At 37.1% G+C, this 25,959-nt stretch overlaps 1 protein-coding gene across 2 annotated transcripts in view; it reads right to left on the reverse strand.

Moving 5' to 3' along the window:
• Positions 1-209: 209 nt before the first annotated feature.
• The window catches only part of LOC127431158 (actin filament-associated protein 1-like 1), a 29,299-nt gene continuing 3,549 nt past the window's right edge, over positions 210-25,959 (reverse strand). Inside the window, exons 1-19 of one of the 2 annotated variants that reach the window (XM_051681446.1) lie at positions 19,406-19,539; positions 11,779-11,904; positions 11,307-11,390; positions 10,986-11,074; positions 10,205-10,301; positions 10,024-10,122; positions 9,724-9,935; positions 8,973-9,152; positions 8,360-8,452; positions 8,145-8,223; positions 6,759-6,914; positions 5,534-5,745; positions 5,297-5,442; positions 4,594-4,666; positions 3,882-3,981; positions 3,562-3,729; positions 1,820-1,995; positions 1,541-1,669; positions 210-767 (exon numbers count right to left, since the gene is read on the reverse strand). In XM_051681446.1, the coding sequence (XP_051537406.1) occupies positions 741-767; positions 1,541-1,669; positions 1,820-1,995; positions 3,562-3,729; positions 3,882-3,981; positions 4,594-4,666; positions 5,297-5,442; positions 5,534-5,745; positions 6,759-6,914; positions 8,145-8,223; positions 8,360-8,452; positions 8,973-9,152; positions 9,724-9,935; positions 10,024-10,122; positions 10,205-10,301; positions 10,986-11,074; positions 11,307-11,390; positions 11,779-11,904; positions 19,406-19,442 (2,283 nt within the window). In that variant the 5' untranslated portion in view covers positions 19,443-19,539 and the 3' untranslated portion in view covers positions 210-740. Of the gene's footprint in view, positions 768-1,540; positions 1,670-1,819; positions 1,996-3,561; positions 3,730-3,881; positions 3,982-4,593; positions 4,667-5,296; positions 5,443-5,533; positions 5,746-6,758; positions 6,915-8,144; positions 8,224-8,359; positions 8,453-8,972; positions 9,153-9,723; positions 9,936-10,023; positions 10,123-10,204; positions 10,302-10,985; positions 11,075-11,306; positions 11,391-11,778; positions 11,905-19,405; positions 19,540-25,959 lie in introns of those variants that run through there. The other variant, XM_051681447.1, reaches the window with a different exon arrangement.

Here is a 25,959-nt window from a genome sequence, read left to right on the forward strand (position 1 = left end):
CGCAGATTGATCCAATAACACTTTAAACTGCAGTGCAGCGCTGAAGAGACTGTACGTATATTCATCACAACCTCACTGTCATTCCAAATCAAAGATGGCGCTGCTGTGAATAAGGTGTTTATTCCTTTACTTGTACAGAACTCCAACAAAACAATTTTTTAAAACACAAATATTCATGTTACAATAAAATGACAAAAAGAAAAATAAAATAATTTCCATTCAAATGGATTTATTTACAAAGTAGAAATAAATAAATTTGGTACATTAAGTGCCCTAGTGTTTTTTTTTTTAAATATACTGAATATAAAGGGGGTAAATCCTTTGAATGTAGTTCAGTTTTATATAGTATATAAAAATGTTAACACTGTATCTCAGTACTGAACATAGAAATCAGCAGGAACCAATATCCTGACATTATATGGCTAAAAGATAAAACAAAAACTTCACAGAATTTTTAGTCAGGCACACATTTTAACAATAGATTTTTACAAAACACTTTGTTTCTGAAACATTCCCTTATCCTTATTGTCTTTCATGTAATTATTTAACATTAATTTTATTCACATACAGACTACAATCAAATATATTAGCATATTTGCCTTAAAGTTGTTTAATTGTCCTTTCCAATTAAAAATGTTTTAGATAAGTGCAATGTTTTGACAGACTTTCTTTTTGCTTTAAGAAACTTGAAGGCAGTCTAAGCCGTAGATCTTCAGACAACTTTGATGACAGCGGTATAATTACATCCCCTTCTTTGACTCCCATTCCTGTATAAAAATAGAATTGAGCAGAGCAGAATAGAATAAATGTTATCATTTCTTAAGGCTCCCCAACTGTTTTGTATTTTAATTTGACCTGTTAGATCACTGTTAAAAGGATAGTTCACCCAAAAATGTAAATACTCTCATCAGTTACTCACTCTTATGCCATCGCAGATGTGTATAGCTTCCTTTTTTCTGCTGAACACAAAGATTTTTAGAAGAATATTTCAGCTCTGTAGGTTCATACAATGCAAGTGAATGATGACCAGAACTCTGCGGCTCAAAAAAGCACATAAAGGCAACATAAAAGTAATCCATAAGACTCCAGTTGTTAAATCCATATTTTCAGAAGTGATATGATAGGTGTGGGTGACTATAAATTCTCCTCCCTGCCCAGTAGGTAGCGATATGCATGAAGAATGCAAACCGCCAAAAACAAAAGAAGAATAATGTGAAAGTGAAAGTGGAGATTGATAGTAAAAAAGGACTTAAATATTGATCTGTTTCTCAACCACACCAATTACTTCTGAAGACATGGATTTAACCACTGGAGTCATATGGATTACTTTTATGCTGCCTTCATGTGCTTTTGGAGCTTCAAAATTTTGGTACCCATTCACTTGCATTGTGAGGACAAAAGAGCTGAAAAATTCTTCTAAAAATCTTTGTTTGTGTTCAGCAGAAGAGAGAAAGTCATACACATCTTGGATGGCATGAGGGTGAGTAAATGATGAGAACATTTTCATTTTTGGGGTGAACTATCCCTTTAAGCTGTATACCTTTGCTTTCTGCATGACATTTCCTTTGGTGGATGCATAGATAGATGGGGGACGTTTCTTCATTTCAGATGCACAGTTGACAGGTACATTCGGGTCACTGTGTACATGTTCCTTTTTCTTAACTGAGACCTAAAAGTATTAAATATATTATATTAGTTTCACTATATGCAACATCAGGTTACTCTGAAGATAAAGTGGGATGAAGCATATCAGAGTCTAAACAATATAGCTCAGTCTGTTTTCATCTAGCATAATTTTAAAGGTTTTTTGGGCAGGTACCTTTATGGGGGGTTTGCTCTCCACAGGTGCGCCCAGCACTCCTCCAGTCAGAGACTTCTTCAGTTTCTCCTTCACCTCCGTGAGCTGCAACTCCAGGTCTACACGCTCAGCTTCCTTCTGATGACAGCTTTCTTCCAGTTGGGCCAGTTGCTGCTCCATGGCTTTCTGCTGCTTATCTGTTTGAATACAGAATTGCATAAAAATACATTATCAAATTATATATCATCATTATATAATATCAAATGAACAGGGTTGAGAGGGTTACTTTTGAAATGTATTCCACTACAGATTACAGAATGCATGCTGTAAAATTTAATTTGTAACGTATTCAGTTAGATTACTCAAGGTCAGTAACGTATTCTAAATACTTTGGATTATTCTTCAGCACTGGTAGATTTTTTCTCTTGTTTTGACTATAAAAACTCTGGCAGTATAGTAAGACAAAATACACATGTTAAAAATACATTCTCTGAAAAACCGAAATATCTTGTGCAGTGTTGTTTCTAAAACAAAATAAATCAAATTGATCTTGTTTTAAGGATTTTTTGATTTTTTTTACAGGAAAACAATACAAAAATTATTATCAAGAATATGATTTGTGCCCTAATATCAAAGGTCTACCTAGAAAAAAAGAAATTATGATCCAACGTGAATTTTCTTGATAAAAAATATGATCGTGCCTGGTAACGTGCGCATGTAAAATGGCTAGAAATAACATTTTAGCTTAGCGTAAAGCTGACAATTTACACAAGGATTATTTCTGTTTCTTCTGCTCCAAACTTACTTCAAACTTACTTCTCTGTCTGCTTGTATGAATGTAACACATCATAAGAAAGTGTTTCACTGCTGTTCAAATGCACGTTGGATCGCATCATTTATATGTATAAATGTTTTCCATCTGAAAGGACTAAATATTAAATGAAACATATAACAATAAAATGCAAAGTAATCTCTTCAGTAATCAGAATACTTTTTGAATGTAACTGTATTCTAATTACCAATGATTTAATTTGTAACTGTAGTGGAATACAGTTACTTATATTTTGTATTTTAAATACATAATCCCGTTACATGTATTCCGTTACTCCCCAACCCTGCAAATGAACAGCTCACATACTATATGTACAATGACCATGACATCCCATAATGAATAAACTGGGGATTTTGTCAGCAGGTGGCGCCAACCACCAAGAAGTGCCAGTAATTAATATTGCCTAGGGGTGTTAAATTCATGTATCAAATTTCATTGATCACACAATGAAAATCCAATGCATCATCTACAGAGTTTATAATCTATTATAATTTCTATAATAATACCCAATGGATTACACATTCCTTTATTATCCAGAACACAACTATTGACCTATTTTTAGTAGCAAAAATCCACCAAATCCAGACACCCACTTACTTCCAGTGCAGAACCATTCAATGGAACAGTGGCCGAGGCAGGAGGTGAGGAGCATAATTTTGAAAATAATTATGAATCATGCCAAAATACTCAAATCTACCCAATCCATGACTGAATTTCAGATTTCATGATGCATCGCACAATTTAATAAAGGAATCAAAGAATTGAGAATTGAGTAATCAAAACGAATCATTGTTAGAGCAAATGTTAACACCCCTAATATTGACCTAAAAATTGGAACCAACCATTTTATATGTTACTGGTTGGCACTCTCTAACACTAAACCTAAAATACTGTGTAATTAACAAGTCAGTTCTTTTAGAGATTCAGTCACCTGTTGCATTTTTCAGCCTTTCCTTCACCTCCTTCTTTTCTTTGCGTAGTGACAGCAGGCTCTTCCTGATAATTTCTTTTTCTTTCTCTAGCTTCTCTTTCTCAGTGAGATATCGCCTTGCATCTTCCTCTGCCCTCGTCTTTCCATATTTACCATAATGATTCACAGCTACAATACAAAAACAAGAATGCAAAATTGGTCATGAATGGACTTTCATCATGTCTCACATCAGTAAAGTTATGATAATGATTGCTTTTAGAGATGGAACTCAAATGGCAACTAAATTGTCAACAGTGACAGGCCAATGAAAATAGACTTACAGGAACCATGTCGCTTTACTGTGACTTGTGTGTCAGCCTTTGCAGTATCCACACTGGACATTGAGGAATAACGTTTCAGTTTAGATTGTGTCTCATCGACCTGCAGGATAGCGAGGGAGATGGAGTAGAGGTTAACGAAAGGAAATTACAGTTTGTGTTTATATTTTCTTAGAGATTACACAATGATCTTAAAAAGGATTTACTTAAAAGTTCCTGTTTTAGAAAGAATGTGCATGCAATGTCGAAAGTTTTGTAGCTGACTAGACATATCATAAAGACTGTTTACCACAGACTTGCACAATATGAACTCACGCCAACAAAGGAAGAAATGCTACTACAAAAATAGGGAGTAAACTAGGTTAAAACAGCAATGACATAGCTGCTTTTGTTGCTGCCTTCAGACTAAAACACCAAGTACAGAGGAGTTTGTTTGCTGGATTGCAAAAACAACACTCAGCAGGACTGAAGTTGTTCTTCAGAAGTCATCAAGCTCCAAGTAACCTCCCACTCACAATAAACACTATGAATTTCCATAATGCTCTTTGATCATGCAAGTATACAAATACATAAGTCAGGGAAATATATTTATAAAGAAAAAAGGCCTCAACAAATAAGTCACAATTATTTCTACTAAACTGAATATTTTTAAGAACATTTCAAAAACACTGAAAAGCATCATCATTCCAATTTATCTGCTACTATTGCACCTTACCAGCACACTTTCGTAGGGAACTTCGTCGTAAGTCCGCAGGTCTGTGGAGACGCTGCTGGAGGAGGTCGCCCAGCTATGGCATCAAAGAATGGAATTGAACAGAATTAGTATAAAAACATTGACAATCAAAGATTGTAAATCACACCCCATGCTAAAAACACTACCAGTCAAAAGTTTAGGGACACTTACTTATTCTTTATTTGAATTTTTTTCACATTTTAGAACAATATTGAAGTCATCTAAACTATGTAATAGCAGAAATAGAACTGGGAATTATGTTGTGACTATAAAAATCCAAAATAAATCAAAACTGTGTTATATTTTAGCATCTTCAAAGTAGTCACCCTTTATCTAGAATTTGCAGACATGTACTCTTGACATTTTCTCAACCAACTTCTTGAGGTATCACCCTGGGATGCTTTTTAAACAGTATTGGAGGAGGTCCCATCCATGCCTGGCACTTATTGGCTGCTTTTCTTTATTATTCGGTCAAAGTCATCAATTTCATATCAATTTTAAATACAATTTTAGTTTTGTAATGAAATAAATTAATATGTTGGCACAATTATATTTTTTTCTACAAAATGAATTTTAAACATTTAAGAATACGACTTCAGATCAAAAGATTTTTAAGATCATGAGAAACATTTCGGTCAAGTGACTTCAAACTTTTGAACAGCAGTGTATACTCAGTTCTACTCACAGAAAAGAGTGCCGTGCTGCATTCTGGATGCTGCTGATAGTGTCCACATCCACATAGTCATAATGCAGCGCCTCAGGGGTGGTTGCACTGCCTGCTTCAGCCAACAGAACCCCCAGCCAGCGACCCATCTCAACTGAACAGCTCGCCTTATTGTCATGGACACAGGTTTACAATATTAAAGAACGACCCATATTTTGATCCTACATAAAGACCTCTTATGAAAATCCATTTTATTACCTCCAAGGCTGCTACTTCTGTGCTGCCACGCATGATGCGGAAGGCAAAAGGGTGTTTGGGCCCAAGACCAGGTAAGACTTCTACACCATGAAGGGCTGTAGAGTTAACATGGGTGTGAATGTCCCCTCTGTCCTTATGAAGATAAAGTGTTCCATTCCTCACAGAACACCAACGCTCCTTCCAACATTGGTTCACCAGAACATTCAAGTAGCCTAGCAAGAGTAACACCCAAAGACATTATGAGGGGAGGAGACAGACAACTCGTATATGCTGTATATGAATTAGAAAAATTGTAACGCAAAAATATGGTGGCTGTAGTTCCGCCTTTTTGATAGTAGCATCATAACACTAAAATCGTGGCTGTAGGACTGGATCTCCTGTTTGATTACTCATGAATGTGCATATGCATTAGCTGGTCCAGCCTGAAAAACATTTCTGTAGCATTGTTTGAGCTAAAGAAGCACAATATATAATTACTGATTTGATCTGAATGAAATCTTGACCAACATTTCTTGAGATTTCGGTCTTTCCCCATTCAGGTAGATAGGAGTGTTGTTTGTATGATTGGAAATAACTGCCCATGGGAAATCAACATGCTGCTTACGAATGTTCATTTTCCCTGAAATTGACCCCCATCTCCTGAATTACTGACAAACGCCATACCCCATCAGACATTTTTGCATCAATTTAAATGTGCTTACTTTCCCATCAGGCACTAGCATGTTGTGCAAGCAATCAATGAGGCACAGGTTCTGGTCCAATGGAAACCAGAAAGTAATCGAGTATATATAAACAATGGTTAGCGCAATTCATATGTTACATTTTTTCCTTTAAAACTACCTTTCTACTCCAATGATGGTAAGGTTTAGGGTTGGGGTTTGGGTTAGGATTAATTAAATATGCATTCTTTTTGGTGGTATCACATCATATCCAACTAAATATACAACTCGTTTGCAGCGCCACCCTGTGGACATTTCACAACACTTCCAGCTTCTGGGGCACTGGTTCAAATTTTGGTAAGCACAAAATAGAACTTTCAACCTCTTGTCGCTGAATTCACAGTGATCAGTCTGGATGAATAAGTGACTTGCCTTAAAGGGACTTTTTAAAAGAACTCATTATAAATACGTCATAGAACCAGTCAGAGCCTTCAGAAAAGTCTGTAACATTTCTTGAATAGTTACGTGCTACTTGCAAAAGCCCAGATGGGTTTCTGTGCCCTCACCACAACGGGGATTGTCATCGAGATTGGAGAACGTGTTGGTCTCGCCTGGCAGGGGCTGCTTCTTTTTGGAGAAACTGATGATTCGGTTAATTTTTCTGCCAGCAGCTCGACTCATAGATCCAGTCAGCTCATAGAATGTCCCCTTCCTGCCCTTCCCTACAGGAACAAGCACAGAATGCTTTGTAAGAGGATGCACACAGAGCAAGAACAAGATATGAAACACATGCTTGGATCCCATTCCCCAACAGTCTTTGACTTCCTTTTTAAGAATGTTGAGTTGAAAAAAATAATGAAACAAACAGGACACTTTAGAGTACATCTGGTTTAAGTGATTTTAATCTGTGAGATGTCAGGATCGGCAACACTTGTTGTTGGAAATTTACAAAAGCTGGAGATTTGGCTTAGTGACGTTAGCTCATCTAGACTTCTTGATAACATACAGCAGTGGTTCTCAACTGGTGGGTCGTGACCCAAATATCGGTCACATGTTTGTTCTGATATGGTCGCGGACAGTAGGATTGTATTTGTTAAATACAAATAATACAATAATTTACAACTATAACTATGCATAGTAAGGATAGCAAAATAAATAGATTTTTACACTTACTGTAATAGTTGGTAACTGTTAGAGCATTGTGCAAACAACGCAAAGGTTATGGGTTCAATTCACAGGGAACACACAATTCACTGTAAATTGCTTTTAATTAAGTGTTTGTCAAATGCATAAATGCAAATGTCATGTAATGTCAAGGCTTCCAATCAAACTCATTTCAATCAAACTGTCACTTGGTAGATGCCAGTCAAATTAGGCAGATGCCAACATGGACAGGTTGCATTACATGCCCTTATCCTCAAAAACCATGAACAAAACTATGTAAAGGAGAAAAAAAAGAAATAGAAAAAAGAATAGGACCATATACTAAGTTAAATATAGGCTCACCTGCAACAAGGATAAACATGGTTTGTGCAGACCATAATTTGTTTTGTGCTGTGAATAATTGGCTGCTAAGAGCATGAAGCCATCAAAATTCAACATTCAGTATTGTACATTAAACAGTTTAGGAATTGTGTTAGGTAGCCAATTATTGTCCATTGTAAAATTTGGGTCCTGAACAAAACCAACTGAAAAGTGCTGCCCTACGCAACCTGAAAAAATAAGCAAAAACGGGAGTTATGAAACAAACTTTGACCTCAGGACACCTCAAAGACAGAGAAAGTACTGCACAGAGCAGCTATATCCTTCCTGGATTCCTATTGCCATTGTTCAAGGGTGACATCACAAAACTAACAAGAGGAAATGTGCTGCACCTGAAAAACTGACTGTCACCCCAGAAGCATTCGCTAAGCACAGAGCTTATTTTCTCAAGTCATTATCTGTGTCCATACCATTCTCACAGCTTTCTCGTGTAATTTCTCCATTTGCTCCACTGTCAGAATCTGAAGTATGTTTATCTGGTGACATCATCTGCAATAATCAACAAACACACAGAACAATTATAGGGATCACTACAATGGTTATGTTCATATGAACATTGCAATCAGTATCAGTGTTGTCTAGTTTCCTCTGGGCAGCAGGATATTAGCCATACTTTCAGACTTGCCTTATCCAGCTCTAGTTTTCGCAGGATCATAGGAGAGGATGAGCTCTCTTTTCCATTTGTGTTGCTTGCCAGATTACAAACTTCCTGAATGACCTACAGAGATTTAATGATCAAATGAGAAACAATTCAACCAAAGACATGAGGCATACAGCCAATAAATAAACAACTCTCATAGAACAACAGATGATCAACTCTAATCTAAACTCTGTGGATTAACTAACCACTGTTATAACACGGTTTACTGGAATACTTGATTCTGATTGGTCAGTTGTGGCATTCTGCAGTTAAATATGTATATATGATGACCGCTACACTGACTGTTGCCCCAGGCCTACATACCTGTGCTAGTTTCATGTCTCCTGTATCACTCTGTGGTCTCTTTTTCTCTCATATAATCAAATATTTTCAACTCAAATCATTATTTCATGTCTATTTATTAATTGTTTTGATCAGTAGCCATGTAATTAGAGGGAACAAAAAAAGTCATTATTGCTAAATAATAATGACTGGCTTTCAGGGTGACCTAATCACCCTGCCTGGGTTGATTTCGCTTACTGTGCATTAACCTTTACATATTGGTCAGAGATTAAATGTTGAGGTTATGGTGAAGCACCCTGAGCCAGCTCTCGGCCTGTTCTTTGCTCTGTACAGCCAAAACTAGAGCTTCTCCTCCTGGCATGGAGAAACGAAGCTCATGCTTCTTTCGACGTCCATCTTTAGGCACATAGATCACATTGCAGAGATTCAGAGGGAGGTCAACGTGTGGAGAACGATCTTTGGGATTCTTAAAGCACTGCAGAGAAAATATATACGCCATGTTTAGGCCAAATGTACAATTTGTTTCTAAATGTGTTCTGAATGTGTTCAGATGCATTTAACACCTAGATTGTCCCTAAATACCTATCTACTACACAGTATAAGATTTTGAGATTTTTATATTCATTTTGTAATTTAAAAGTGTTGCCTTTAAATGCATAAACTGCTATTTAAGACATTTTTAAATATAGTGAAAATTATAGACCTATATATCAACTACACTGAAAAAAGTTAACCTAAAATATGCATCATGTGGTAACATCTTAATTAACTGGATATATTCAAGTCAGAAAATATATTTAACACCACTTAATCAACCTGATTACATTAGGCTACACCAGCAAAACAAATTTTAAAGGTCAGATCAAGTAGAAATAGATCCTTAAGGTAACAATTGAAGGTTACCCTTTTAGTGTATGAAATACAGCAGTCAAGTTTGTATTATATGCACGCGATAGCTAATATAATGCGGGGTTATCCGCAATGGGTTGTGATGAGCCGGGCTGTTTTTCAGACCCAGTCCATTCCTGTTCCCCAGTGTGAGTCACCTGAAGTCTGTTCTCGCGGATGATCGTTAGCTGCTTAGCCCACTGACCAAAGCGTTTTTTGCGCAGCAGAAAAGCACATTTGCAGCAGTCTTTCATTTGGCCCACTGGACTCTCCTCTGAGGGCCACTGGTGCGTCCTCTCTTGGCCTTTAACTTCCTCGTCCTCTTCATCATACGACTCATAGGAACTACTGAGTGCGTCTGAATCATTGTCTGTTGAAATGAGCTACTGTTAAAACAAATATAGTATATTGGATGTGCACATGCATAACAAACAAGTGTGGTTGCACAGGTTCCTTACAGGAGTTTTTTGGGACCCCATTCAGGCGGGTTGTTGGGTAATTGTTGTCAGCATCTTCGTAATAAGCATCCTCTATTGAGTTTGGACGACTGGAGTTGCCTGGTGAATAGACACAGTATGTTACGTTTTCTAACTAGCCATTGTTGAGCCATCTCAGGCTTGTGTGTGTGTTTGTACTCACCGCGTGTGGTTATATACTGGGGCATTGTGCCCGGTCCGAGCGGTACGGCTTCTTCATAGTAATCATCAGGAGGAGGTGTGGTAGGAAGTGGAGGACTCTGAAATGCAATAAATTAATTTCATTTAATACATTTAATACAAAATGGTGTGAAAACTAGTGATATTAATGCTGTAGAAGCTGAGTTGTGCAATGTTTTTTCTATATAAAAATATTTGATCCAATCCTAGCTTAGTATGCAGAGACAAATATAAGTTAGCCACTTGTAGGCTGATTTTCCCGAAGTGTCAACACTGTATGGAAGGCCAAATTATCTTTTAATGTTCCCAGCATTAGTCGTCATAATTGCATTTTCACTAGTAAGAATTCTAATTACAGAGCTCTATTATTTAATTTTTACTAGTAAAAAATACAATTGCAGAGCTCTGTAATTCAATTGTAGAGCTCTGCAATTGCATTCTTACTAGTAAAAATGCAAATAGAGAGCTCTGTAATAGGAATTCTTACGTAAAAATGCAAACAGAAAGCTCTGTAATTGGAATTCTTACTAGTAAAAAATCAATTATAGAGCTCTCTAATTTAAATATCAGAATGAGCTATTACTAGTACAAATACAATTATAACCAGTAATGCCAGGTGCATTAAAAGCTAAATCGGTTTTCCATAATACTGTGGCTCTGTTTAAACATTGCTCTATTTGTTTGGGCATCCCGACAGGCTATCTGTTTGAAAAATTTTTACAGCTTGCATTTTGTATGAGTGCATTTGTAATGGATTCTGTTACCGAATGTTTGGGCAGGTGTTTGGATGTCTCTTCTTGCACCACATCTTTCATCTCTTCAGAGGAGTCTCTCAGATCCTGCAGGTCACAATCTGACAACACACCAAAAATTGGCTTCTTATAATACATGTACTGTATATTATCTTACATCCTAGGAATATGATTATAATGAACAATGCTGGCATTTAGTCAGCAATTTTTAGTAACCCTTATTACAAGATAAGTGAAAGTGTTTTAGGTACTGTTGAGCAGTTAAAAAACAGTCAAAGGCAATAAAAATGCAATGCACAAAATGGTTAATTTAAGACACATGTACAAACTCACCAAATTCTTCAAACAATGATTCAACAAAGCTGGTACCATTTCCGTAGAGAGATGTGTTCATGTATATGAAGTCAGAGCCATTCACTGCAAAGCAAATAAAATAAATAAATGCATATCTACAAATGTTATGACTTCGCAGAGTGGAAGGCTTATGACCTTTACAAATGCTTATATGTGTGCTTTCTTAAGTAACCATCTACCCCTTTTACAAAAATTTACATGCATAACATATTCAAATGCAACAGAATGTCATTAGGACAATCAGAAATCCATACTACTGGAGGAACTTTGCTGGTAAAACACTGATTTAAGTGTTTCTCTACCATAAGTAAGTCTGGTGCGTTGGACCATTAATTTCTTCATTCACATACTGTAAGCAATAAACATTCACGTGTGAGTGTGAATGGTCTTTTAGCAAGGCCACGGCCAAAACGGCCTCCTCAGCTGTTCTGTATTTGGTGCTCTGTCTCACCAGATGGCTGCAGCTGTTTAACCAGGTTCCTCACCACGCTCATCTTCTCTGCTGTGGCTGAACTCACACTCTCACTTTCCAGCAGTTTCAGCAGCAGACTCAACTCCTTTATTAGGTGCTCCATACCTGCACAGGGATGCAAGGAAAAGACCAGATCAGTGGCCAGAAACATGTCTGCAGAATCTGACACAGGTAAAGTAGCAGGAAAAGTGATTAAATATTTCCTGCAGCCTCCATCAGTACAATGTTTGTTAAATAAAACGTTTATGTGTTTTATGCATTACTGTAGTGCATAAAACTCAAAATATGTAGGCTACATCATATGATCTAAATATAAAAGTATTTTCTTATCTTTATTTTAATTACTTTTCTTTTTTTTTTTTTTTTTTTTTTTTGATTGTTTATTTTCATTTAGTCATTTTGTAATAAGGTTGGCCTCGGCTGCTTCAGATGGACATCTGACATTTTTTGGTTGTTTGTTGGAGAAACCTTGCCAAAATGCCAAACATGAGATCCTGAAGGGTTTAATGCAATAAGCATGCAATGATAGGGGTATGACGTGAATTTATTTCTTTTGGCAGTGTGCTTCCAAATCTGTGCACACAGTGAACAATAGCTGCACTGTTATGAATGACTTAACAAACACAGGAAACAAGAAACCCCCCTAAAGGGAAAAGGTATTTTTAGAAAATCCTGGAAAATGAATCGACGTCTCATAGAACAAACTAGTGAACAATGGTGAACTTTTATAATAGCTGTCTTTAGGTGTAGACATCTGGGTTGTGATGCATATCTGTGTTGCATGCACATTCTTTCTAGGGTCTCGGGCCAGGAATTCTCACTAATTGAGAAGGAAACTAGAAGGAAAGATTCAAAGACTTACTATAGGGGAGACCAAGGCTTAGTTGTTTTTGTCAAACTATCAGTTTCTGTACAGGCAAATACCTTAATGTTTTTGCCACATTGCAGGGCATTTTGTCACACTATATGTGGTAAGTTGTCACAATAGAACCTTTCAAATCAAACAGCGTATTATAAGCATTTCAGCAAATTTGAACAGCAAAACAAATATGAAAAAGAAAACAGTAACACTTTACAATAAGGCCTTATTGGTTAACATTAGTTAAGATTGTGAGTCACATGACGCTATGCGAGTGGAAGCAGCCTAGTGGCGAGCTCCACTTCACTTTATCCTTTCAATCAATTTGACTTGATTTGAACTGATTTAGTTTTGATTGTTAAACTGAGCTGGGAGTGTAGAATGACGAAGAATTCGAAATCGTCTGGCCTGTGGGGACATTAAAAAGCATTTACTGTCGCACACGTCTTATGTCTCTCAAGAGCAAGTTGGCAGGGGTCCAGTTGGGAATGACAGCACGCCTCATGTTGTAGATCAAGATATTGCGAACATTTATGCAGCGCTAATGAAAATCTCGACCGACATGGAGGGCCTTGCAGAAATATGTGGAGGCGAAACTTTCCACCCTGATCACAAGAATGGACGAGGCTGAAAAGCGAATCAAGTCTCTGGAAGCAACTGGAAAAAAGCTGCAGACTAACCCGCTGGCCACCAAAACTGATTTGGATCAGGTGTGGGAAAAATTAGAGGAAATGGAAAAATCGAAGCCGACGTAATAATGTTTGTTTCGTTGGAATCCCTGAGGGAAAGGAAGGTCAAGATATGATCAAGTTTCTGGACAGGCTCATTCCAAATTTGTTTGACACAGCAGGCCATCATCTGGAAATACAGCGCATGCACAGAGCTCTTGGTCAGCCTCCCAAAGTGGGTGACAGGCCCCGTTTCATTCTGGCAAGATTCTTGCAGTCGGCAGACAGAGGCTTTGTTTTATGTGCGGCAAGTATTAAAGGCAAGTTGTGCTGGGAGGATTACAACATTATGGTTATTCCGGACTTTGCCAGTGCTACACAAGCAAAACGGGTGAGATTCAAAGAGTGTAAGAAGTTATTTCACGCGTAGGATATGAGATTCACTTTGCTTTACCCGGCTAAGCTGAGAATTGATGCCAAGGATGGATGTAAGACTTTCACATGTCCCCGACAAGCTATGGCCTTCATTAAATCAATGGAGTGAGTGGGTAAATATGCCCTCACTGAATCAACAATATACACTATACATCGTACATTTGCTGATGCGGTCTGAGAATGTTTGTTATTCGGTTGGTTGCCCACTGTGTCTCTCTCTCTCTCTCGCTTTACTTTTTTTAATTATTATTTTTTCTCTCTCCCTTTTATGACTTATGTTGAGTTTATCTGTTCATTTTATGGGTTCGATGTTGTTGTTTACTGGGACCTATTTCATTGAAAATTTGTATGTGCAGTTCAATAGTACGGTTTATGTAAAAAAAAAAAAACAGAGGGAAAAAGCCCCCACTGGACTGAAGTAATCTTGTTGCAATGGTGTCATAAAAATTTTGATATAGTGTTCCTTAAAGAAATGCACCTTTCTTCATAGGAAGCTGAAAAATCTTGGTAGAGCATGGTGTGGGCATATGTTTTGCAGTGCTGGTTCAATTTTTTAGATTTTATGTCACAGAACTGGCTCCACTTATATTAGAAGTTTAATGACCCTTAAAGTCATTAAAGAAAGATGAACTACCGCCAACCATGGCGCAAGCCCTGATCAGTCTCATTCTTAAAAAAGATAAAGACCCAAAATGAATGAAAAAGTTTTCGTCCAATTTCCCTGATCCAGTTAGATGTAAAAATATTGTCTAAAATTCTGGTTAATCGATTAATTAAGAGTAATTAAATTTCATATACATATATAAACTCAGCAAAAAAAGAAACGTCCTCTCACTTTCAACTGCTTTTATTTTCAGCAAACTTAACATGTGTAAATATCTGTATGACACATAAAAAGATTCAACTAAGACATAAACTGTACAAGTTTCACAGACATGTGACTAACAGAAATGGAATAATGTGTCCCTGAACAAAGGGGGGGAGGAGTAAAAATCAAAAGTAACAGTCAGTATCTGGTGTGGCCACCAGCTGCACTAAGTACTGCAGTGCATCTCCTCCTCATGGACTGCACCAGATTTACCAGTTCTTGCTGTGAGATGTTACCTCTCTCTTCCACCAAGGCACTTGCAAGTTCCCGGACATTTCTGGGGGGAATGGCCCTAGCCCTCACCCTCCGATCCAACAAGTCTCAGACATGCTCAATGGGATTGAGATCCGGGCTCTTCGCTGGCCATGGCAGAACACTGACATTCCTCTCTTGCAGGAAATAACACACAGAACGAGCAGTATGGCTGGTGGTATTGTCATGATGGAGGGTCATGTCAGGATGAGCCTGCATGAAGGGTCCACATGAGGGAGGAGGATGTCTTCCCTGTAATGCACAGCATTGAGATTGCCTGCAGTGACAACAAGCTCAAGCCGATGATGCTGTGACACACCGCCCCAGACCATGATGGAACCTCCAAATCGATCCCGCTTGAGAGTACAGACCTCGGTGTTACACTCATTCCTTCGATGATAAACGCAAGTCCAACCATCACCCCTGGTGAGACAAAACCACGACTCATCAGTGAAGAGCACTTTTTACCAGTCCTGTCTGGTCCAGCAAAGGTGGGTTTGTGCTCATAAGCAACGTTGTTGGGAGTGATGTCTGGTAAGAACCTGCCTTACAACAGGCCTACAAGCCCTCAGTCCAGCCTCTCTCAGCCTATTGCGGACACTCTGAGCACTGATGGAGGGATTGTGCGTTCCTGGTGTAACTCAGGCAGTTGTTGTTGCCATCCTGTACCTGGACAATTGTCGAGGACAATCAGCTGTCCTTCCTGTCTCCCTCATAGGCTTCTCACAGTACGGACATTGCAATTTATTGCCTTGGCCACATCTGCAGCCCTCATGCCTCCATGCAGCATGCCTAAGGCACGTTCACGCAGATGAGCAGGTACCCTGGGCATCTTTTTTTGATGTTTTTCAGAGTCAGTAGAAAGGTCTCTTTAGTGTCCTAAGTTTTTATAACTGTGACTTTAATTGCCTACCGTCTGTAAGCTGCTAGTGTCTTAACGACCGTTCCACAGGTGCATGTTCATTAATTGTTTATTGTTCATTGAACAAGCATGGAAAACATTGTTTAAACCCTTTAAAATAAAGATCTGTAAAGTTATTTGGATTTTTACAAAATTATCTTTAAAATACAGTGTCCTGAAAAAGGGACATTTAGAGTTTAGATCAAGTGGGGTTTATTAGTGGTTGTAGTTCTTCTGATAATATTAGACGTTTTATAAATATTATGTGGTCAGTAGTGAATGATCAGAGGGGGATAATGGTTGACTCTGTGCATGTATATTTTGCTTTATTCTGTATTGTGTTTGAGTACCAACCAAAAAAAAAAAAAAAACTAACCATTAAGATTAACCACATTAGTTAACATAAACTGACAGCTGAACAATATTTTTTCAGCACTTAATAACCTTGGTTAATCTTGGTTTCGATATATATACTAGTAGTACATTTCGACATTGAAAGCTGTATACAATAACATTAGTTAATGCAATATAAACTAACATGAACTAATAATGAACAATTTCAAATGTATAAATTAATATTAAGCGAGGTTAATAAATGTTGTAAATTATATTTGTCATTCTTAGTTCATGCTACCTAATGCACTATCTAATTTTAACAAATACAAACTTGTTGTAAACAAGATATATTGTAATTAATATATCATATACATTTCCAACAAACACATGTGACAACTTGCCCCACTAAAAATGTGACAACTTGCCCTGACCTAACATGTACAAACACAGTTCAACATTTTGATTAAAATCTACCTATAAAGTTGACCATTGCCTGAATGCATGTGGGTGTGGTTTATTGTGTTTACTTTACCCAACAGCTATTACAAAAATGTGATGATTATGGACATTTAGATTGGAGGATAAAAAACTATTTTCTGTTTTCATTCAATTTTATTGAATTTATAAAAATATTTCTGTATTATATGTATAAAATATAATAAATGTAATGTATTAAACTAGGCATGGTTTGAAACCAACATTTTAAAACACTGCTAGAGAAAATATGTATAGCCTTTGTGACAACTAGCCCCAGTCTTCCCTATTACAGTTGATTAGATTGATTAAGAATACTTATAAACTACTACTTGAGCTCTAGATGGACCCTTTATGTTCATCACCTTTATATAGTTTACATTCAAATTAGGAGCACTGGTGCACAACTTGTTGACAGTCAATTTCAATTTCTTTCCTCATGACATCCACTCATTTTCCTGTCTTGTCTTGTCAGCCACATTCTGGCAGAGCCAGTTCTATCAAGCCACCTGAAGCAATTTCAGTAAAACTGTGACACACACAATTTGTGACTTGATTGCACTGTTCACATTTATAACGGACAATACCTGTAGACTCACTCAAACCAAATGGATCTACAGCATATGTATATGCTTGCCTTCTGAAAATCTCCAGAGGTAAATCTCTTTCTCAAAACAGAGTAAGAAGACCAGAGTTTCACACTTCTTTCCTGTTAAGGTCATGGTGAATAACTCTTTCATCAGTAGCGGCCTATGCATTTTAAGTCTAGGCCTTTTCAAAACTTGATCAGACACTGAATGATCAAGCAGCCTAATAAATTAGAAAACTCCTGATGTTGCTATAACAATGCAAAAAGCACTTACCAATTTGCTTGAAGTGAAAATCAGTCCTCCTTTCCTGTTTAATTAATCAATTGCACGATCATGCAGAACATCTCAGGTTTTTAAATCCATAAGGATCTCTTTCTCAATGGCAATAACAGCAGTGATGACAGCCGACTCATCAGTAAGATCTCACGCTCTTCGCTTTCAAATTACATTAATCACTTAAAGCGTGATTGCATCACTCAAGGCCAGCTAGAAGGCCTCGACTGGGACATATCCTAAAGATCACACCCACCAAGAACAAATAAATCAATCTGATTGGCTGATGAATCTGACAATCTGACTTTAGATGCCTATTCATTTGCACTGTAGAGGGATTCTTCAGAAATTCTGAAGGCCTGGCAGGATGGAGCTCAGGAACTCGCACGGTGCTTTGGCTAAGGAACATGCGATTTGTGAAACAGCCGACACACTTTGCTTATAAGCGTCGAGGGATTAATTCTGATTGGATAAACCTTTCGTTTTTTTTGCTATTCATTTGTAGATGAATTAGGAGTGGAAAGCGATTGTAAATACATATGCAAAAAGGTGAATGAGAATGAAAGGATGAAAAAATATTTATTTTCAGGCATGTTACACCAGCAGAGAAGGCTTTACTGGCCCTGAGAAATCGCCACTGTCTTTCATATGTAAGCACATGTAAGCACTTCACACCCCACCCAGACTCGACTCTAGAGAGAGGGATGGGGAAGAAAAAGCTCTTCAGATAGAAGTCTCAAGGCTACCTGCCATTCATTTATGCACATGCACTTTGCTGATGCATGAATCATTATTTTTGTTCCAAAGTAATTACTGCAATATGTGACCTCTCTTTTGCTCCTGCTCTGACAGTGTATTATCTCTCTGGACCAGATCAAAAAAAGCTGCTGCTTAGCTCATGATGTTTTTTTCTAGACCCTTACCACTATGAAAACAAACACTGCTTTGAAGAGTGGTTGCAAACTGCTATGCAAAGAGGGAAATCTTAAATGGGATGGGGATTTTGGGATTCTTGAGAGCACTTCTATTTTGATAATTATCCTGTTCATTTAATATCCCTTGGCATGCAAAAGTAAGGACTACACAGGTAAAATATTACACATAGTACATGCTCATATAAATAATTACAAGAAATTACATTGGAAAAAAGTGGTAACCTGTAATTGACAAATAATTAACAAAATAATTCATCTGTGCTTCAATATCAGCATAGTGTTTTTTACAGAAGAGCGAGGGATATGAAGGCCAATGAAACACTGAGAAAGATAGTAAGCATGCAGAATATTTAATTAGAGCGCTGTAAAGATTTGCTCTTCAGTGAGTCATTTAAAAAAATTACTTTCAAAAACAAACCTGTTTAAGATAATGTAAGGGAAACATTGGAATGAGGCCAAAGGTGTAAGCATTACACAAACAGATCTATATCTGTTCATATATAAAGCTGAATTAAGACAGAACATTACACCATCCATTAATTAGCAGTCATTCTATTGCTCCTATTTTACATAAGCTTGCAAGATTTATAATAATTTAATCAGTTTTCATAGTTTCAAGTTTTTCAAGATTTCATCATATTCAGCTTTAAATAAATAAAACTTTCTAAAATTGCTCATTCTAAAATAAACATATGATAAAACATACTGTATTACTGAAACCAAATAAAATAAATAAAAGACTTGATGGCAGTAAGATGCACTTTATTCTGTTGAGATATTTTTCAAAAATGTAACATCAGTTCACAGCTCTATCAATTAAATTATACTTCACTCTCAAACTTCATACCTTGCCTTGTCTGTCAACAGATGAGGAACCATATAATTTACAGCAAGCCACATAAAACTTGCTGCTACAATGCAGATAATGAAAATGCCTGTTCAGCTCTGTCAACACATAGAAAATGCAGAGCTGCAAAAGACAGAGATAAAAGTAAGCCCCTGAAAAAGTGCTCACCGTTCTCGACAGCTGAAGTAGACGAGAACCCCACCATTTTAAGGAAAACACCTGAGCTCTGTTCGACTGAGGTGTGATAAAAAGACACTGTGTTTTTTGTGAGCTTTTAGTAGTTATTATCTACTGAGTAGTCCCTCCTCACTGCTAGGATATGAGGGGACGTACTGTGCTTACTCTAACTCTCTCACTCACCACTCACTCACTCTTTCTTTTACATACTACAGTCTATAGTTAAGAAGAAAAACACAAAATTACAATTAAAGATGGTTGAATCGTTTTTGTAACAACCTGTTTCTAAAGTATGTTTCTGATGTCCTTATCTGGTACTATACACACAAAAAATATGATGGTGTTTTTTTGTGTAACAGCCCCCCAAAAATATTTAGACACTAAAGTCACGATTAAAAATATCTGAATGTCATTGCATTACATTACAAAATAAAATATCAAACCATGTGGAATTTATTTTAAAGGAAGATCACATTAGCAGACATTTCATGCAAACATCTTACAAAAAGAAGTTTATTAGGTCTGAAATGTTAAAACTTCAGAAAGTGTTTAAAATTATGACTTGAACTACACCTAGTTTCTCTGCTACACCTGTGTGAACTTGAGGGGAACTGACTTCATACGTCTACTAAAGATCTCCTTGACACCAGTCGCTTAAAAGTTGTTGCAAAAATGGCTAAGAAAATTAAAGTTGATTTGAAGAAAAGCTCTATAATCATTTGTTTGCAGATGGCAATTGGTTTGATATTTTGTTATCTAATGCAATGGCATTCATACATTAAAAGAACAAAATATATAATAAATATATTTACAGTGTCTTTACACATATCATTATTATTACAACATTATTACAACAACATAATAAGCAATTCTTAGATTTGTTCAGTAAAATATGACTTTGCTTGGTGAATGGCAGAAAAAATCCAAACAGAATTCCAAACAGTTATGGTTCTCTATCTCATCTATATATTTGGAAGGACTGCATAATTGCTATTAAACTCCTCATAAGAGTTTTCCTCTCACCCTGAGAGCAGGAAATATGAATGTGTGTGTGTCTGTAAGGGGAAAAAAGAAAAAGAGAGGGGCGGAAGAAAAGTAGGAGGCGGAAACTCAGAGAGCAGAGAGTAGGATGACTCTGTTATTGTATTTAGAGCGGCGCAATCACAACTCCTGGGCCACAGCTCTCCAGAGGGCCATTGTCTGGATGTGCACTTACTGACACAGACGAGGGAGTGACCTGTCCCGTTTCCGAGCAACTTAAGTTCCCACACCCTTTTTGCCCATATCCACAGTCTTCAGCCAACCATGTTCTTCTCTGGAAACTGGGTCAAGTTTGTGGAACTAAGTACAATCAGCTCAATTACAACTATTCCAAAGACTAGCCTGTTTCTGCTGTGGTGCATTCCTACTATTCTGTGTAAAAAGAGGTCATCTGCAATTGTTACCATAAGGTGCTTTTTCTTCCTGATCTAACCCTTAAAATTAGTTTTGTTAATGTAATCTAATGTTTTTAGGTTGATTCGATGATGACTTAAATCAAACCGGTTAATTTACCAACATGATCACACGGGAAGACTGCATTTCAGGTACCCTATGATCTGCCACATTAAGCAGACTCACAGACAAGTGCCATCTCCTATCAGACATGTTTGCATTGACTCCAGCATGCTCGCCCTCCCCAGTGGTGCAACCGGAAGCGCGCTGCATCAGCAGCGTGGGAGGCCCATGATCGGATACCATGTTGAAACCAGGAAGTAATCGCGTTCGCATAATCAACGACAAGCGTGATTCGGAGTTTGCATTTTTCCCCCTAACATTAAATTTTTACTCCACTGATGGTTAGGTTTAGGTTTGGGGTTTGAGTTGGGGGGTACAGTTTATAAAATATGCATTCCTCTTTACTGTTTTATAGCCTGAACAGCTGAAAACAACTCACTTCACAACTAAATTTTGACGCCCCTCCATGGATATTACAATCGGGAAATAGACCTCACACATGCCCATACACCCAACAACACTTAATGCTTTGGCCTCAGGGGGCAGTGTTTCACATTTCGTTAAGCACTGACCGATTTTAGCAAAATAAAAGTCAACCTATTGTTTCCGATTTCACAGTGAGATCAGTCTGGAATGTTACCACATGAAGCACATTTTTTAGGTTAACATTTGTTCTGTGTGTGTAATAAGTGGGAATGTGAGGTTGTTGAACTTATCTGACTGATTCAGTGGGTCTTTTAATGCATCTCTGCTGACTCTCCCTGATCAAAGACACATTGTATTTAAACTTATCAATGAAACTAAAGACATCTATCATCAACACTTTTATTAGCGCTACACTGAAAAAATGGTAACCTGCAAATCTTATACTCAAAGATCTATTTAAAAAAATTACTTTTATTGTTTACTTTGATTTAAATGTTACCACATGAAGCACATTCTAGGTTACCTAACCAAAAAATAAAAAATGTGTGTGTGTGCAGGTCCCCCACACCTTTCAACCAATGAATTTAAATTACTTTTCGAGCCATTTGTGACTATTGTATCAGGATTTTAAAAAATCCTTCATGTTCAAAATGATTTACCAATGAATATTTCAGACTGTTTTGACTGATTCATTGACAAGAACCAACTCAAAGGAATGATTCTCTCACAAATTGTATTCATTCCCAGGCCTGGAAACACCATTTTTTAATTCTCTGATATTCACATGTTTTCCATGACCATGGGAACCATGTAGTCCTTTGTATATTTGATGAGTCTGACATTTACATGACATAAACATGGTTTATTTAGTGAAGAAGTGTTCCTAGTTTGTACTGGGATGTAGCCATTTAAAACAGTGCATTCTAACAAATCCAAAAGTACATTCTTTGTATAGAATAGGCAAAGTTTTAAACAACATGCCATTCCAACTGAACATTCATTCAGTGGGTCTGCATAGAAAACCCCAGACAATGTGCCATTGTGAGGTCCAAAATTACACAATGACATCACTTTTGAGAAAAACAGGACAATGCAGTATGTAGCATTCACAAATGCAGCGCAAAGGTTTATTCACCCAAATACATTATAGCTCATCACACATTTAAACACTTGCAAAATAAATTCTAGGGAAAGCAGCTGTGCGGTCTTGAGGCAAGGGCATTGTGGGTAAAGGGATAAGTCCTGCAGCTGTAGTTTCCTGTCTGGGCTGACGACAGCAATTTCTATCATCCCAAACCTTCTGTTTCCTATTCCTCTACTCCACCGCACCCCCCTCCCCAAAAAAATGACATACAGGTCTTCACTAACCAGAGCACTCTCTTTCAGTTCCCTCCCACCTGGACCAGTTCCATTGGAAAACTGCATAAATCATAGCACACACACACTGTATCTACAGCAGGCACCAGCTGTGCCTGTTTAGTGGTCTTACCCACAGACCATGTTAGCATCTCTCATGAGATATCATATGCAGAATACCACACTATCCCTAAAAAAGTTTATCAGCTGTCTGATTCAGGGTGGGCAGAAATCACGTGCCATAAACTGTAGATGACACAGCAGAGCCGACACATACAGAGGGCTTTTATGAACACCAGTCAAGGTCACATGGAGGACACATGGTATATGGGCGATATATCTATAATTCAATGCTCACTATTTTAGTGGATGACAGCTTGCTGGGTGGGGTCAATTACAGAGGAACAACAGGCCACATAATTGAAAGGGAGGGGATGAAGTCTTTGAGGATGACAACATGGTTATTGATGGCTTGAACATGTTAATGACCATCCATGGGAAAAAATCCTCCTGCATAACACAAGAAACAAGTTGCAATACATTGTGGTTGCCTTATAGATTAACATACGGACTGTGAGTCAACAATCACTGATGGCATGCTGAAGATTATTGATATTTTACAATATATACACATTTTTACAATGTCAACACTATTATGTTGAATTTATGGAGTCTCTCTAAACTTATGTAATCAAGTTCAACTAATTTGGTCTTCTTAAAGAGTGTGCTCTTTACCCTTTTTATTAAAGTTAACTACTTGCAAGCAGATGTAACTACGATTTAAGGTGAAATATCATTACTTTCACTTATTTTAATTTAAACTTAATTAGCACTAAAATATTTTTAGAAAATTATTTATAGCATGTGGTACAGAGGGGAAGTTATGACTCTGGGTCAGTTATTGAAAACACTTGATTCTCCCCATCAGCTCTAAGTGTACATAAAACTGCACTTTTGTAAAATATTTGTAATGGCTTGAATTCAACAGGGGCCAAGTTCAAGAGAATGCTAATCCCCCTAATGGTGACTACACACCAAACATGACTACCAAATCCAAGAAAACAACAACAATATTCAAAATAGCTAAAACCAATTATACAGTATGTCCCCATAAATACCATAAGTTAAAGTATTTACACTTAAAATCTTAATTATATGGATTTTGAAGCAAAAGAAGTTTGAGGAAAGTGGATATTTTGAGTTATGATTCCAAGATATGAAATTTACATTTGTAAACTGGTTTTATTAATGACAATATCAGGGTTTGCAGTATAGGTCCTATAACATTTTAATTTCATGCACTGTGCAGCCACTGACATTTTTAGATATTTAAAGTCCAAAAAAATTCCTTTGCACTATAAGAGGTGTTTCCTGGATGGAGGATAATACTAACAATTAAGATTCTGCAAAACCACACGGATTGACAATTTTGCTTATTGGCAATTGCACTCACATGTTCACTCACATAAAACAGACTCTGTGCTTGGTGCTTTCTATCATTTTAGGCTCTGATATTTATTTTTCAAAAACATGCTGCAATTCAACAGGACATGATTGAACAGTAGAATGACAGACTTCAACTTTAACCATGAACATGAATTCCATAAACAGATGATATTTAAAGAGAAAGAACAAAGGACCTCATCGAAATATTTTTGCTTATCTTCACTGTTTCTACACTGCAGTCATAAGACTTCAGGCACACCGTCATGAGAGTCGCATTTGCACATTCTTCTCAAGAAACAATCTTGACCGCAAGACACCAAAATTATCCGTCTGCCCTAACTGTTGTCTAGGTTTTTCTATAGAGAGTAAATAGCCATAGTTTGGCAATGGCAGGATAATGTTTAAGGATCTGTCCTGGTAACCTATGTGTTGCAGACTTAAATGCGTGTAATGGTGACCCAAGAACTGGAGGGTAACTAAGATCACAATCCTGCTCAGTCAGTCACTATGTTCTCCTTAACAACTTACTTAACACTGGATTGCCACTGGAGATCTGCCCCTGCAATTTAGTGTTTAGTTAATTTGGATGAAAAGTAAGTTAGCAAACATATATTTTGATGCTTTTTTCAGTGATTTTTGAAGATACATTCAGTTCATGCAATCCCCCATACGAGGCAAATATCATTACTAAGAATGCAATTATGCCATCTAATTGTACTGAATAAGCCAATTCAGATGATCTCTCTTTAGAGAGATCTAAAATAACATCATTATCACCATCACTTAATTTTTCACTGGACCGGTTGCATAAACAGCCATTAACTAAAGACTTCATCTAACAATTAGTCTGACTAGCTAAAGACGCCATAGAAAGCATGTTGTATAAAACAAGCTCACAGCTGTCTTTAGTAAGACAGAATAATTGGCATTGCATTGTAGTAAGACACCGAACAGCTTTAAAAAAATGGCAGACGGTGGACGCGCAATACAGTTTTTATTTGCTGAAAATATTAGCTTATTAGAGGAATACAATGCTTCAAAATTGATTGTAATGAACAAATGTAGTGATTTTAACCCAAATAATAAAAAAACACAAGAAATTTTGTTATCATTGTTGAAGTCAAAGGGAAGTGAGCATCCCTATGCCCTACTCCGTCCGAAGGGCTGAGCCCCTGAAGTGAGAACTCTGAAGGGAGCAGGGCACTCACATCTCATGTATGGCCGTTTGGAATTCCCTTGATGAAGGGAGTAATGAAAGATATACGTCACTTCCACTTTATCTTCGCCTGAAACGTTACCATGACGACGCAGCGCAGCTGTTCTAACAACAGGAATCTCTTATTTATTGCTGTTAATTTGCTGTTGCAAATAAATATACTTTTTGTAATATTTTTTTTTCTTCAAAACATTGCCATTTGTGTCTTATTTAAAATTGCTTACTGTTGCTGTTTTAATAATAATAATAATAATAATAATAATAATAATAATAGTTATATATCTGTACATAAATGCATATAAAATACATGAATGAACGTTTCCCACCAAAAGTTAATTGGTGCACGAGAGGTCTTAATAATAAATAAATAATAATAAACCACAGGGTTTAGATTAGCCTACAGGAAAAAATGGACCCTATTTTTGGAGTATCTCTCTGCTTATGGCTGTCTAGTATCTTATGTATGAGGACGAATGTAAACTGCAGAGGAGGAGAAGTATCTGTTATAATAGGGCTATAGCACTTGTCCGAGCGTTTGAACATGTAATTTGTTCTAATTGACAACCTTGCTTTAAAATATATCCAGAGAACACGCCACCCAGGG

The sequence above is a fragment of the Myxocyprinus asiaticus genome, chromosome 40, assembly GCF_019703515.2.
Source record: "Myxocyprinus asiaticus isolate MX2 ecotype Aquarium Trade chromosome 40, UBuf_Myxa_2, whole genome shotgun sequence".
NCBI classification, from domain to species: domain Eukaryota; kingdom Metazoa; phylum Chordata; class Actinopteri; order Cypriniformes; family Catostomidae; genus Myxocyprinus; species Myxocyprinus asiaticus.